This window comes from Chiloscyllium punctatum, chromosome 39 (genome assembly GCF_047496795.1).
Source record: "Chiloscyllium punctatum isolate Juve2018m chromosome 39, sChiPun1.3, whole genome shotgun sequence".
Classification (NCBI taxonomy): Eukaryota; Metazoa; Chordata; class Chondrichthyes; order Orectolobiformes; family Hemiscylliidae; genus Chiloscyllium; species Chiloscyllium punctatum.
In genome coordinates this window covers 34,078,497-34,095,232 of record NC_092777.1, presented here as the reverse complement: position 1 = coordinate 34,095,232, position 16,736 = coordinate 34,078,497, and the positions used below count along the sequence as shown (strand labels likewise).

Below are 16,736 nucleotides of genomic sequence, written 5' to 3'. Positions count from 1 at the left end.
GTGCAGGACAGAGGGTTGGACACCTGCCTGATCAGCCTGGACCAGGAGAAAGCCTTTGACAGGATATCACACAGGTATATGAGAGATGTTCTCTCCAAAATGGGCTTTGGGGAGGGAATCTGCAATTTGATCAGACTGCTCTACACCAACAGTGTCAGTAGAGTCTCAATCAATGGGTGGGAATCAGATAGCTTCCCAGTCAGATCTGGAGTCAGGCAGGACTGCCCTCTCTCTCCTGCCTTGTTTGTGTGCTGCATAAAACCATTTGCCGAGTCCATCAGGAAGGATGCGAGCCTGAGAAGGGTGACAATTCTTGGCAGCGGGGGCCTGCAGGTTAAGGCCTCCCTGTACATGGATGACGTCGCCGTTTTCTGCTCGGATCCGCTGTCCGTGCGCAGACTCATTTGCATATGTGACTAGTTCGAACGGGCCTCGGGGGCCAAGGTAAACAGAGGCAAGAGCGAGGCCATGCTCTTCAGGAACTGGGCCAACCAATCCTCGATCCCCTTCACCGTCAGGACTGACCACCTGAAGGTGCTGGGTATTTGGCTCAGGGGGGCTGGGGCGTGTGCCAAGTCTTGGGAGGAGCGTATCAGCAAAGTGAGGCAGAAACTGGGCAGATGGAAGCTACGGTCCCTCTCCATTGCGGGAAAAAACCTGTTCATCAGGTGTGAGGCACTGTCATTGCTGTTATACATGGCACAGGTCTGGCCTATTCCCAGAACCTGCGCCGCTGCAGTCACCCGGGCCATCTTCCAGTTTATATGGAGGTCAACGATGGACCGGGTCTGAAGGGACTCGATGTATAAAGATCTGGGCAACGGGGGAAAAAACACACCCATTGCCACCTTCACCCTGATGGCCACCTTTGTGTTTGGCTGCATCAAGCTGTGCGTGGATCCGCGGTAATCAAACAACAAGTGTCACTACGTACTGAGGTCCTACCTGTCCCCGGTGTTGCGAAGGATGGGCCTGGCCTCGCTGCCGCGGAACGCTCCGAGTAGTTGGACCGTCCCATATCACCTGTCCTTCGTGGAGAAGTTTATGAAGTAAAACACCTTTGGCCACAAGTCCATCAGGAAGTGGCCAACACGTAGTGTCCTTGAGACCCTTCGGGAAAAAGAGAAGGCGGATCCTATCGAGTGGTTCCCTGAGCAGACTGTCAAAGCCATTTGGCAGAATGCCTCATCGCCAGAACTTTCCAACAAGCACCAAGACATGGCTTGGCTGGTGGTGAGAAGGGCTCTGCCTGTGAGATCCTTTATGCACGCTCGGACTCTCTCCCGCACCGCACGCTGCCCTCGAAGCAGCTGAGGGGGTGACGAGACTGTCACACACCTCCTTCTGGAATGTGCCTACGCAGAAGAAATCTGGAGAGGAATGCAATGGTGTTTGTCGAGGTTCATCCCAAGCAGCGCCGTGACGCGGGACTCCGTGCTCTACGGTCTGTTCTCCGGGACGCACACCGAGACGAACATCAACTGTGCCTGGAGGATCATCAACTCGGTGAAGGACGCTCTCTGGGCGGTCTGAAACCTGTTGATCTTCCAGCTGAAGGAGTTGACCCCAACTGAGTGTTGCAGACTGGCACATTCCAAGGTCCAGGACTACGTGTTGAGGGACGTGCTGAAGCTTGGGGCAGCTGCCACCAAGGCGCAATGGGGAAAGACCACCATGTAACATCTGCCTGCCTAAGAAGAACAGGCGGCCCACGCAGTCATTTGAGCTCCGCTGACGCCTCAGCTAAATATGTAATCATACAGACCTGTATATATGAATGATTACTCTGTCTCTGTATTCCAAGAAATGGAATGTTTACGGATGTATGGCATGACCAGTTGTACAGATCATCAAAATATTTTATGAATAAATATATTTTGAAATAAAAAAAAGTATGTACTTTGTAGTGAGGTGATGTACATGTTTAGCCTTTCTAAAATCCCATGGTGTTTCACAGAGATGGTACCAAACCAAAGCAGATACTGAACCAAAGAGGGAGATCTTAGGAAGGAGCTGTGAGCAGAAGGGTGAAGCTATCGTTGTTAATGGTGGAGCAAATGGCATCAAGCATAAATCAACAGGAAGAGGCATTTGCAGTTTGCAGAGGGATACTTGGCTAGGAAATGTTACAGAGCCAGGAAAGCTAAACTTGTTCTAAGTTAGCAAACGCAATAGGAAACAGCCCTTTTGATATTTATTCGTGGGACATGGTCACCGGTTCAACCAGTATTTATGACCCATCTCCAGTCATGCATAAGAAAGGATGTGATGACACAGCTTGTTGAACCACTGAATGCCATCAGGTCAAGGTACTTGCAAATGCTGACAGGAAGACATTGACAGATTTTATTTTAGCCAATTATAATAAAGGAATAGAGGTAAATTTCTAAATCAGGATGAAGCATGGCTTGGAGAGAATTTGGAGGCAGTTGTGGTCCCATATGCCTCCTTTCCTCCTCCTTCCCAATAATGGAGAGCTTGATAGGTGCTGTTGAAGAAAGCTTTGTGTAGGTTAGGATTCAGGTAGTAGAGTTTTGGATAAGTTCAAATTTATAAAGTCTGAAAGATGGCAGCCTGCCAGATGAGAACTGGAATACTCAAGAATACAGGGTGAGAATAAAGATCAGCTGAGGAGTGAAGGTGGTCTTAGTATTAAACCAGATAATGATCAGAAGCTCAGCTCAGGATCACATTCAACACAAAAGTTGCCAATAGTCTGGTTCACTAAAAGTTGTCAACAAGCACAAGGTGAGCAAGGTTTGGTACGGACTAGGAGGTGTCATACAGAAACAAGTTTCCTTCTGAGTCAATTTCTCAGGATTGAAGGTGATCTGCTTTCATTCTGATTGGATTGCTTCTGAGATGACTGAAAATGAACATCCTGTCTTTTGGTCAATCACAAACCAGGGTATCCCATAAGCCAGTGGGATTTTTTTTAACCTATTCAAGGTTGATTTGAGACTTTCTAAAGTGTTTCTGTTGTCCTCTTGGGGTCTCCTGTCCCAACCAAGTTGCAAGTAAGACACATGCTTTAGGAGTTTGATGTCAGGCAGAGATGGTTTTGAGTGGTTAGCACCTCCAATGCTGGGCACTTTAGCTCAGGAGAAGATACTGCTGTTGGACTTTGTCTTGCCACTGGATTTGCAGGATTATGAGAATACAGGTTGGTGGTATTTCTTCAGTTGTTTGAGGTGCCTGCTGTAGGTTGTCCAAGTTTCTGGAATGTATAAAGATGTGAACATCACTGCTAGCTGACCAACAATGACTTTAATCCTTGGGTTTGAGACCTGGTTCTCAATTCCTCTTTTCTTCAGTCTGAAGGCTGATGTAGCATAATGGATTTCATCATTCATGTTCTCATGTTGACAAGGAGTTCCCAAAATATGGAATTAACTGACAATTCTTAAAATACAACTATTGTTCTTAGTTTCTGAGTGAGCATACATTAATTAAGGTCCAAAATAGTGGCAATGTTTTCCCTGAAGCCAAGCAGAACCCAACACCCTCATTGAACCTTCCAACATCCTCGAACACCGGACTACTTTTCCAACCCAGCCCTGACTATGATCCCACTGAAGCCAAACTACTCCTGACTGGACCAGCCACTCGAATAAACCCCAACTCCCCTGCATCACTTATCATCCAACCAACACCCAACAAACCTGACCTGCCCCCCCGAGCCCCTGACTACATTCCTATCCTTAGTACCCCCCAGATACCGACTACTTTTTCCCCATGAGCCACCCAACTGCTTCACTGATCACTCCCAATCTGATCTGCTTACTCTCAGATCCTGTAACTAACCCCCAATCTGACCCAATTACTCCCACCGACCTGAGGAACCCCATGATTGTCCAAATTCCACGATTCCCAGCTTGATCCTATTAACCCTAGACTTGGCTGTCCTATTGACTAGACAACTACCCCCCACCCAAGTACCCTGCTAACTCCTGGAATAATCACCCCCTCCAAACTGACCTGACCAACTCCACACTGTGGAACTACTGTCCATCACTCTCATCCCTACCTCTCTAAACCAAACCTACAGACCCAACCTCACCAATCAAATACCTCCACCTACTTACCTGCCAATGAAGCCCCTCACCATCCATCTTCCACCATCCTCCCTTACCCATCCGCCTCTCACATAATCAACAATCCAGTGGAAGACAAATAAAAAGCTACAAAGTATGTTTGAAGCTCCCCTTGAAGCATGGCAGTATGATCTTAATGACTGGGAGGACCTTATAACCAATCTTTCAATAACTTGCCTGTCAAATTAACTTACTTTGCATGCAAATACCTTGATGATGAAGCAGGGCACATGCAACATGGGTGCTGAGGAAAATATAAGCACTAGTGTGGGGGTAAAGAAAAAAATGGTGAGGCAAAGCAGTGAGAGAAAATAAAAGGCAGCAAACCCTGCACCCTGGATCCCACTAACATTTGCGATGCCACACCCCATGTGTGGTGCCACACCCCATGTGCCCCAAAGATCATTGGATTGAGAATGAGCCTCTCCTTGAAGACCTACGATCTTCGCCCTGAGGAGATGACACCCCTGAATTGAGGGGCCAGTTGATGTCAAAGACTCTGCAGCTTACCTTTTATTAGGCGAAAGTGAGGACTGCAGAGTTTCCATCAGAGTGCTGCTGGAAAAGCACAGCAGGTCAGGCAGCATCCCAGGAGCAGGAAAATCGACGTTTCAGGCAAAAGCATCAGGAATGCCCCTCAGAGGAGATTACCTATTATTGACCTTCAATGGTTCCGATTCCCTGCGGCTCTCAAATTCCTCCAGTCCTTCTGGGTTTTAAACGCACCTCCATGACCTCACCCCTGCCGAAGTACTTTTGTACCAAACCACCACCTCCACGCCCCACCCCCGCCCCCACACACACTATCCGCCTCTTCCTGGGAAAGATCTTGTTGTTCCAACTCTGTGCTCCTGTGGATTTCTGCCTCCCCTGACCCCCGCATTGCAGACGGGCCCTAAACCCTACCTGTCTCTGGTCTCCATCTTTGACTGAGTTGCGCTTCTCGTTGTCTCTGGCTGAACGTTGGTCTGCATCTCCATAAAAGGAAGTATGTTTGGGCTGCGTTTCTACCTAAAAGGCGAATCTTGAGAACTATTGTCGAAAATTACATCTCACTTTCAATTTCCAATTTTTCGTGAAACCCCTGCCTTAAACACTAAAATAAAACAAAGAACTGTGGCCGCCAGAGATGAGACAAATAAACAGAAATTGCTGGAGAATCTCAGCAGGTATGTGCAGTATTAACGTTTCTAGTCCTGTGACCCTTATTCAGAATTGATGAATTAAGCAGTCATGATTCAAACGCCCTTTATTTTATGAGTACATCAACCACAGACCCCAGATATGGTTTTATTATACATAAACTATGTTTATTGAAATGATGGACTACAATTGACACAGTATTTGCATTCTGCTGTATGCCATCTTCACCTGAATTCTGCTAAAAACGGTTTGGTCAGCCACAGGGAGATGTAGAGCCTCCCAAGTGTTCCTGCCCAGTGGATCCGGTCGGTGAGTGTGGAGCTGAGCTGGGAGTTAGGACAGGGAGAGAGTTAAGGAGTTAACTGCAGGGCTCTGTCTGACGCAGTGAGCAGAGAGCTGCTGTGTGAAGTTCCATCTCCAGCCATGTGCATGCTGCCGCCTGCCCGGGACAACATGTATCCCAACAGCTCGGAGAACCTGACAGCATCCGACTCCCCGTCCAGCCTGAGGGCGAAGGACGAGTTGATGCTCACCTCGGCTTTCGGCACCGTGCTCTCCTTCATGTGTGTGGCCGGCCTGGCAGGCAATGTGTACACCCTGGTGCTGATGTGCCAGTCCATGCGCTCCGCCGCCTCCATGTACATCTACATCGTGAGCCTGGCGCTGGCGGACCTGCTCTACCTCTCCACCATCCCCTTCATCGTCTGCACCTCACTCGCCAAGAGCTGGTACTTCGGAGACCTGGGCTGCCGGCTCCTGCTCAGTCTCGACCTGCTGACCATGCACGCCAGCATCTTCACCCTGACCGTGATGTGCACCGAGCGCTACCTGGCCGTGGTCAAGCCGCTGGCCATGGTCAAGCGCTCTCAGGGTTACAGGAAGGCGATGGCCGGGGCGGTGTGGCTGCTCAGCCTGTTCCTCACGCTGCCCGTGACCAGCATGGTCAATCTGCAGGAGAGCAGGAGGGAGAATGGTACTGTGCGCCGAATGTGCGCCCCAACCTGGACTGGGCAGACCTACACCATTTACCTGACAGTGCTGTTCAACACCAGCATTGTGGCGCCCGGGGTGATCATCGGCTTCCTATACACCCAGTTAGCACGGACCTACCTGCAGTCCCAAAGAAACACTCTCTCTAAGAGAGGCAACAGCAGGTCATCCAAGCAGCGAGTGGTCCTCATGATATTCGGCATCGTGGTGGTTTTCTGGGCGTGTTTCCTGCCTTTCTGGGTCTGGCAGCTCATCCGCCTCTATTGCAAATCCTTAAAGCTGACTCGGCGGACAGTAACTTGTATCAACTACCTGATGACCTGCCTGACCTACAGCAACAGCTGCATTAACCCTTTCCTGTACACGCTGCTCACCAAGAACTACAAGGAGTACATGAAAAACAAGCAGAGGCATTTTCAAAGGTCGGCATCCGCATCCTTTAAAAGGCACGCCAGCCTGCGACCGTCCCTAAAGTCCATCTCCTCCTGTAACCAGACCAGCAACTCCTCCGAATCAATAGCCATGGGTCATTTGAAAGGGTCGAAATGACTCTGTTTATAAGGACAAATAGAAATGTGCTCGAACGCTCAGGTAAGTAAGCAACTTTAATTCAACTTCAAGCTCGGTTGTCGCCCCTTGTATCCAGGTGTACAGGAGAGAAGCAGAACTCCGGCACTAAATACAATACCAAAGAAAAGCAACACTGAACTTGAAGGGTTATTTTTCTAAGTATGTCTATATCTCGTTTCAAATCACCACATGGAAGACTCATAATAAGGTCTCAGCCCGTTTTTTTTTAAAGTGCAATTTCTGAAGATTAAAACATGATCAAAGCTTTTGCTGTAACTCATCCAAAATCCCACATCAATGAACTAGCACTTTCAAGGGAATATCTCTGTAACATATTCGTTAACACTTGCCTATCTTTATTGGATGAAAGCAATGCTAAATAAAGCCATTCAGTCCCCAAACTTGGCATTTTGCCATTTAAAGCGAACAGTCTTTCAATTAAAACCGGGAAAAGGAAATTCCACCCTAAATATATCTTCCTTTGAAATGGACTTTTCATGCACTCAATATCTGGGCTGTCTTGTGCTCGATCATTTACTAATCAACTCATTTAAAATACTTTGTACTTGGAGCGAAGCAAAATATCAACCAAAATATCAGTTGTTTAAGATTTATATCTGTCAGAAAATTCAGCCAAAAACAAAATGAAATTGACAACTTAATTTCAAATTGTGTTTTCATTGCTGTTAATCTGCAATAATGTAAAGCTGCCTACTTAAACTATTTGCACAGATCACACGTTCAGATTGCAGTAAAATTTTGATTAACGTCACCCAAATGTAAGATTGTTCTGCACACATTTGATCTTCGTTATTTTTCTGCCTAAAATGATTACAGTTCACTTTAGCTAAGGGCAAGTTATCTGTCCTGTCCCAGTATTTTGAACAGTGTGTTCTCAGAACTTTTATTTCCATCACAGTTGGGAAATTTTGCTTCACAACAATTTTTCCATCATAGTACAGTTTTAGAAACATTTCCACAAATAATCTGATTATATGAATAGGGAAGTCCACACTTCAAGTAATTTTCTTTTCTATGCTTTATCATGGGCACAAAATTTCTAAAATATTCATAAATAATATTGTGTATTGGTTTTCGCAATATCCTCTTACGATACCCACTATTGGGTTATAACTTTCAGCAAGTAACACAATAGAAAGATCATGGCTATTGATGGAAAACTCCCATGTTAAAATTCAGAAGAGGATTCTGCACAATTCAACTAAATTATAATGGATATGATATACTCAATGTAAAATAATGAAATGTATGTATTGTGACTGGCGAGGATTACTGCTTAAGTACCACATGATATTTTCATTTGAAGGATAATTTGAAATGCAGGTCTATGATTTCAATGGAAAACTAGCATAATTTTTTTTACTGGGATAGTTTTTTGAAACACTCTATCATGAAGATGGTTTTATTCTACCTTATAGAGTACATTTTTAAAATAAGCAATATGCTAACTGATCATACAAATAACATGAAGGAAATGTGGCAACCTATTACCTAAAGTACAGATTGCTCACAAATTATCACTGTTGTCAAAAATCTATTTCTAACATCTTAAAAAAAGCAACGTTTGCATATTATATTCAGGTTCCAGCTGAGGAAGAAAATACATTATCCCCCAGGAAGACTGGTCAAGGTATCACCCAGCCAAACTGTCAAGTTTTATTACTGATTGAGGCCAGAAAATATAAGCAAATTGCTTTAAAAGGAAAAGGGTGAGTACTCAAAGATCATAGACCCTGGGTGACAAGAGAGCTAAACGTTTTCAGTAAAACAGGAAAACGAAGTCAGTTGTAAAGCAGAAAGTAATTATTATGGAAAGTATAGGGAGGGAATTGAAAAGCAAATAAAGCAGATATTACAAAAAAAAGAATAAACATTAAATTGAACCCTAAAACATTTTGTATTACATGAATGTAAGTACTGATTAGGGGAAATATTAGTTCTATTAAGGAACTAAAATGAGGAAGAGGCATGAAGCATGGTTAAAATATTAAATGAGCCTTCATAAAGGAAGGTGAAGATGCAGAGGTTTTCCTTACCATATTATTTTGTGAGGGATTAAGGAAGGGTATTGATAGCTAGTAAAATAGAATTAGCATGACTCTAAGTTGCTAAGTTAGTAGGTCTGGCCACAATGGCTCCTTCCTAGGTTAATGAAAGAAACAGAAGTGTGGAAATAAGCGAGATATTGGTCACAGTCTTTCTGGCTTGGTTGGAAATAGGAACAAAGTGGCAACCTACAGTCTTCTAAATGTTATATCCCTATTCAGGAAAAAGGGAAGGGACAAACCGGGAATCTTTGAGGCAGTCAGCCTAAATGCAGTCACAAGAAAAATTATTTGAAACCATTTTCAGGGTCAAAGCAAATTATCATTTGAAAAACACATTGGTTAATCAAGGAAAAGCAGCATGGATTTGTTAAAGTCAATTCATTTTGACTAACATGATTCAATTTCTTTAATGGGGTTAAGAAAGGTTGATTAAGATAGCATAGGAGATATTGTTTGTGTGGACTCTGACAAGGCATTTCACAAAGAGCCATACAGGAGGCTTGTTAAGAAAATAGAAACATGGAATCAATAGCAAAAATAGCAGCATAGATGACTGGGAGATGGTTTGCAATGAATTAATGATTTTCAAAGATTGAGTTTACACAAACTACGTAGATAGTTGTTCTGTAAAGAATTACAATATTCAAAGATGACATAAAACTTGTCAGATCATATCTTATTTGGAAGCAGGAAAACCTGCCAGGAGTTCTCACATGTTGTAATCGTGACTATCTTCAAGGAAGGTGACAGGTCCACCTGCAATAACGAGAAAAGAATTTCCCTGTTGTCAGCCAAAGGGAAGGTTATCACAAGAATCCTTCTCAATCACTTTCTCTGTGGCTGCAAAGCCCCTTCCAGAGTCTCCAAGTGGACTCCATCCTCTAAGGGTCACAATAGACATGATCTTCACCACGTGATGGTTACTGAAGAAATGGGAGGGAAGTATACCAACTATTGTACATTGCCTTTTTTTTTTGACTTAGCAAAGACCTTTCACACAGTCAACCAAGAGGGATTATGGAGCATCCTCCTTCATTTTGGCTGCCCGCAAAAGTTTGGCATGTTCCACTGCCCGCACCATTATGGCATGCAAGCCATGATCCTAAGCAACAGATAATTCATAATTGATAATTCATGTTGGGACAGGGGTCAATCAAGGCTGTGTCAATGCACCAATGGTCATCTCAATCTTCCATGCAATAGTGCTCTACCTCAACCTTAGCATGCTTCCCTGTAGGAATGGAGCTAATCTGCAGAATAAATGGGAAGCTGTTTAACCTCCACTACCTGCAGGCTGGTTTCAAGGCCATTGCATCCTGTGTTATTGAACTACAGTGCGGAGGCAATGCTTGCTTCTGTGCACATTGGGGATACTGAGTTCTAAGCCTCTGTCAATATATTCAGTGAAGAGCAAGAGATCGTGGGCTTACACAAAACAGTCATAAGACAAAATGCCTCTTAAACCCCAGTTATCAAATTCACAAATCAGGCCTTGAACAATGTGGAACACTCACCATACCTCGGAGCCTACTGTTAACAACGGCAGACATTGACCCATGAGATTGAACATTACCTTAAATGTGCCAGCAAAAACTTCTGCTGGAAAAGAGAGAGTGTTTGAAGACCAATACCTGGTACATGATGCCAGAAACCCAGTACCAAGCTCATGGCCTACACAGCAATAGTGAGAGCCCCCAGTCCTGTATGGCTCAGGAGTGTAGAATGTGTACAGCAGGTACCTCAGTATCTTACAGAGGCATCTTGAAAAGGCAGCTTCCTCTGGAACATCCTGCAAAAGCATTGGCAGAATCAGTGTGAAAACATCAATGTTCTTGCTCATACTGATGTCCCAGCCTCAAAACACTAACCACACTCAGTCAGCTCCATTGGTTAGGCATCATTATCCATGTGCCTGGCTCAAGATTCCCAAAACAAGTTTTATACGCAGACTTTGGCATGACAAACAAGACAAAGAAAGCCAGAAGAAATGCTTCACGGACACTGTCCAAGATTCCTTGATAAAGTACCACATCCCCATTGACACCTAGGAAAGCCTGCACCAAATACAACTCAAGTGAAGGGAAAAAGTCTGAACTGAGTCTCGCATTTGACAACAAGCTGAAGTCTGGGGTTGACAGAGAAAGAACTGCATGGCAATTAGGCATATAATGCTTTCTTTCCCTGTCCATGCATTGGACTCTTCCGTCACCTGAGGACTCACTTTTAGCGTGGAAGTAAGGAACCATAAGCGCCGGCCAAGAAGGAAAGTGATGGTGATAATTATAGACTTCGGATGATAGGCAGAAATGGAGAGAAACATGGAAGCTGGAGATCAATGCAGAGAAATGAAAAGCAATTTACTTTGTAAGAACTAACAGAAAAAGCCAGCATGATACAAATTGTATGATTTTATAAAGTACAGAAGAAGAGAAATCTTAATGCCTGTCTGCACAAATCATTAAAATGGCAGGGCAGATGAATGCAAGTGGTTAAAATAGATGGGTTTATAAATAGAGATATAGATTAAGAATGAAAATAGAGAAATCTAGAACAGTAATGGTGATCATGAAACTCTCATTGATTGTTATAAAAACCCATTGCTTTATTAATCACTTTGAAGGGAAGGGTATCTATCATCTTTACCAATATGTGACTACTGATCCACAGAAATGTGCTTGACTCTGAACTGCTGTCGAGGGCACTGTCAACAAATTCTGGTCTTTCCAGTAATTCCCAGATCTTATCAAACAATTAAGAAAACACATTATTAATCATGATTAGGCCTGGCTAGCCTCTGCTACAGCATTGGTGACAATTCTGGCACCGTGGACTGGAAAGTCGCAATGAGAAAGGTCATTGGAGGTTTAAAAAGACTTGTATTTAGAAAGGACTTCCCATGACCGCAGGTCATTCCAAAATGCTTCACAGCACTTGAAATGTAGTACTTGGTGTATTGTAGGAAACACAGCTGGTTGTTTACACATAACAAGTCCCCACAAACCACAGTGTAAAAATGATCAGCCGTTATTACTTGGTGGAGCTGATTGACAGAGAAATAGGAATGAACAAAGAATGTTTATAACATAGAAAAAATCAACCTGGCCTATCATGTCTAATGGCCTAAAAATGAACCACTCGATCTAATCCAACTTTCTAGTATTTAGTCCATAGCTCTGCAGGTTATGACGCTTGATAAAGTGGAATAAGTGTGCTTCTGACACATTTCAGGTATAGAATATGTTTGAAAATCTAATTTGACTCCTGAGAGGTGGTGAACAAAATATAAATAATAGAAGCAACAAGGGAGTATAGAAAGTGGCTGGCAGCTAACATAAAGATATCCTAAAATCGTCGACAAGCACACAAATAGCAAAATGAGGAGTGAGGCTGACTTAGTGACAAGAAAAGGGGATTTACACAAAGAGGCAATGGGCATAGCTGAGGTAGTTGCAAATTACCAAAGAAGGAGGTGTGATGCAAGCCATGGACAAAACAGAGTTGATTCAATTGCTACAAGGGTTTACAGTTGACAAGGTATTGGATTGAAATTTATTGGAAAGGTTACCTGTGCTTAAAGTTGAAAAGGCATCAGGACTGGAGGAGATGCAATCAAGAATAGAGGGAGGTGAGAGTGGAAGTTACAGAAGCATGAACAATAATTTCGTTACATACAGAGGTGGTGATAGACAACTTAAGAATTGAAAACTTTATGCCCTTGTTCAAAAAAGGTGCAAGGACATTTCAAGCAATGTGCAGGCAGGTCAGTTTAATTTGATGGGGTGTAAATTTCTACCGGGAATAATAGGACAATATTTCAAATTAAGGATAACCAAATTGGAGTTCATAAAACAAACCTGTACTTAACTAAATTGATGGCATATTTTAAAAAATTAAGAGAAAGTTGATCAGGGCTATAACGTTGATATGGTGTATATAGACTTTTAAAAGATATTTCACACAACAGACTAATGAGGAATGTCAAAGCTCCTGGGATAAAAGGGACAGAAGCAACATGGATGGCTAGGTGTTAGGAAACAATGAGTTATGGTCAAAAAATGTTTTTTTAACTAGAGTTTACAATGAAATTCCCATGGGTCATTGTTAGGATCTTTGTTTCTCCTTATTCACATTAAGCTTGTGGTACAGGCCACAATTTCAATATTTGTGGGTGATGCAAAACTTAGCAACATTATAAACTTGTTACTTTCACAGGATATTGACCGCTTGGTGAATGCAAAGAAATGTGAAGAGATTCATTTTGGTGGAAAGAACATGAAAAGACAGTTCAGACTAAAGATTACAACTGTAAAAGGAGTGCAGAAGCAGAGAGTGTTGTGTATATGTGCATGACATGGCAAGATCGATTCGGGTTAAGGCAATACAGGTTAATAATGCAAACTATGTTCCACACTAATAGGCACAGAGTGCAAGATACCAGTTCTAAATCCTACATGTTCTCTGAGCTCCAGACTTTGTACTTGGTGGTGATGAGGATTCTCCCCTTGATTAGCCTGAACTGCAACAATTGTCGTTGTAAAGTAATGTATTACTCAGAGAATTGTGAACTTTTCACATGGTGACAGCTGGATCGGAGAGGAGTTTCCCATAACACGGAATGTGTTCTGTAAATATTCCAGTCACTTTCACTGGTTACATTTACAAGCTGGGCCCAGAAAACTAGTTTTGAATTAATGTTCATGACTGTTGCCTGTAGCGTACTGTGGAATGCCTCTGGTGATCATTGCCTTTGCGAACTGTCCATAGTAAATTCGAGATGGGATCTTTTGTTTAGCAAAAATGCTTTTATTATTCAGTAATCTCATTTTTATAGAACACAAACAATGATTGAAGGATTTGACAACACAATAACTTCAGAATAACATTTCCTCATTTATTGCCCCTAATACTATAGCAGGATGTTCTGGATTGCAGATCTGGGTTGTTGTCATTGCATTACAGCAAAGCTGAAGAAAAATGGAAGTGTGTGTCAGGAATCACCACTACAATCTTGTCTCTCCCTCCCCTAATTGCCCCCTGAAGACCTCAGGGTTGTGAAATGATCTGAAATGCTGTAAGCAATACTGTAACCACCCTTGTATTGCTAACCCTGGCAGGTCAGTATCTGTAGAGAGGATAATACTTGATGTTGAGAAAGGCTGGGATTTTGTTTTACAGCAAACAAGGGCAGGACTTACACAATTAAAGGTAGTGCCTTGGGTAGTATTGTGGAACAGAGTGCCTGGGGCTTTGAAGTTTGTATCTTACATGGACAGGGTGGTTAAGATGGCATTTAGCATGCTTGCCTTGATTGGTCAGATCTTTGAATATGGAAGTTGGGAAATCATGTTGAGGTTGTACCAGACATTGGTGAGGCCTCGTCCTGGAGTACTGAGTCCAGTTCTAGTTGCCATTTTATAAGAAGGATATTAATAATTGGAGGGTATTCAGGAAATATCCATCAGGACATTTCTGGGAATGGCAGGTTTGAGTTATGGGGAAGAGGCTGGATATGCTGGGATCATTTTCATTGGAGCTTACGAATTTGAAGGGTGACCTAATAGAGGATTTTAAAATCTTGAGTCTATATGGTGAACGGAAGGTGTTTTTTTCCTAGGGTCGGGTATTTCAGGACAAAGGGGAGTATTTTTAAGGTGAGAGGAGAAAGATTTTAAAAAGACATGAGGGGCAACAATTTTTTACACAGAGATTGGTTAGCATGTGGAATGAACTGCCAGAAGAAGTGGTGATGCAGATACAGTTACAACATTTAAGACATACGGATAAGTACATGAATAAGAAATGTTTGGAGTGAAAGGGGCAAAGCACAGGCAAGTGAGACTAGTTTACTTTGGGATTATGGTTGGCATGGACTGGTTGGTACAAAGGGTCTGTTTCTGTTCTGTATGACTCAATGACAGATGAATATTAGCCAGAATAACTACTTTGGTCTTCTTCAAGATAGCTTGCAGTATCTTTTCAACAATGGAGGTCTCCGTTTAGTGTAACTGGTAAAATATGGCAGCCTCACAGTGCACCACAGTGTCAGCAGTGTGCTGGAGGGTAAACTGAAGTTTATTTGTTTAAATTCTGGAGTTCTTGAACTCAACCTTGTAACTCTAGTACAGTGCTTTCGAGAGAATCACAGCTGACACAGGAAAGATGAAAGGACTTCATAAATCAAGAAAAGATTGATGAGAGGTTAAATAAATTTTATGAAAAACAACCCCTTTTGTTGACTATCAAGTAACAAGAGATCATAGATTTTTTTTTAAAACTTGCATTTATAAAACATCTTTAATGCAACAAAATATCACAAGGCACTTAATAGTTGGCAATAATTGCCAAAAGATGTTGAGGGCAGAGGAGAAAAGGTTAAAGCTGTGAGGATCTGGAATGCTGTACTAGAGGCCACTTCTACAAAACAATTGTAAAAGGGAGTTAAACAGCTCCTTTAGACAAAAATCTTACAGACACAAAGTGAAATGCTCCTCCAAAGGGTCAGGACAACTTCACCTCCCAAATAGCCAACTGGGCTCTTAAATTTCTATGATCGTATGGTTTCTAATGTGAAGGCCATCCACTTTTTTGAATTGAAAATGTTGAACAGAGAAAACTCCTGCAAAGTGCACTTTACAGGAACGCCAGAAGCCAATGGGAGAATAGGCAATGTGCTGATGTGTATTTGATTTTATACGTATATATGCATTCAAACAATTAAGCTTGACCTCTGCTCAATACTCTGGTAAACCAAAAAAAAACTTAAAAGCTCAAATGTAGCTTGAAAAATAAACACTTGCTTATGTACTTTGTTTATTCATGAAACTGGTTTGAATATCAGATAAAATTTCTTTGTATAGAAATTAATACTACATTGAATATAACCCAATACGAAGCAATGAAAATGTTTTCAATTAGCTTCTCCTACAATCCAGCACAGTGTTTCAATTTTAAAAAATACATAATTCAGGTCCACAGTATTAGATTATATACGTAAAAGCTGAAATTCTGAGTGCACATGCATGCTAACATTTACATTTTTATAGTGTTTTGCCTGCAAGGGTGATAGTCAGCATGTTGCACACAGGTACGTGATTCAGAATTTGACGAAGCCCAAATCTGTTTGATGTTGGTATTTGGGATCTCTAATTGACACTGAAAAAGAAAGTTGTTCTGGTGTTCAGGGATTGATTTCAGTGCAGACTCAGGCAGACGGTGGAGACTTGTATTTATTTCGAAAATAGTTAGAGAAACTCACCTGCTCTGGCAGCTTTTGTTGAGAAAGAAATCGAGTTAACATTGAATCTGATATGACACTTCTTCAGAACTGAAAGGAGCTGGAAAATTGTGGTTTTTATGATGCTGATAGTGGGGGATAAGACGCCAGTTGCATAGATGATTTGGGTGCCTAGAGCAAAAGACAAGGGAGTGCTAATAATAGTAAAGAAGTGATGGATATATTAAATAGGTGTAAATAATAGGCATGAAAGGAGAAAACATTAACTGTGCTATCTCAAACTGCCAGATTTGAGTTCCTCAGCGATTTCAGGTTTTGTTTCTGATTTCTAGCATCTGTGGTTATTTTAAAATACAAATGAGACACAGTTGTGGGAGGAAAGGGAAGTGTAACAAAAATTGGAGGACAGAAGTCATTCAAAAGTTGTGGAAACTCAATACTCAGTCCTAGGAGCTGTAAGGTGTCTCAGTGAGAAAATGTTGGTTCTCTTGCATTGAGCTTCATTGAAACACTGTAGCAGGCCAATAATGGAAATGCCAGCATGGGAGCAAGATGGTTGATGATTCCAGACATGGATAGGAAATTGTTTCCTGCCATTTAACCAGAGAGTTGGAATAATGAGTATTTACTCAAATT

The 16,736-nt window shown here is 42.4% G+C and overlaps 1 protein-coding gene across 1 annotated transcript; it reads left to right on the top strand.

The window, feature by feature from the left end:
* Window positions 1–5,613: 5,613 nt before the first annotated feature.
* LOC140464220 (urotensin-2 receptor) lies at window positions 5,614–8,520 on the top strand. The gene is made up of 2 exons (XM_072559067.1): window positions 5,614–6,818; window positions 8,400–8,520. The coding sequence occupies exon 1, from the start codon at window positions 5,661–5,663 to the stop codon at window positions 6,774–6,776; it is 1,116 nt and encodes a 371-aa protein (XP_072415168.1). The 5' UTR covers window positions 5,614–5,660; the 3' UTR covers window positions 6,777–6,818; window positions 8,400–8,520.
* The last annotated feature ends 8,216 nt before the right edge of the window (window positions 8,521–16,736 follow it).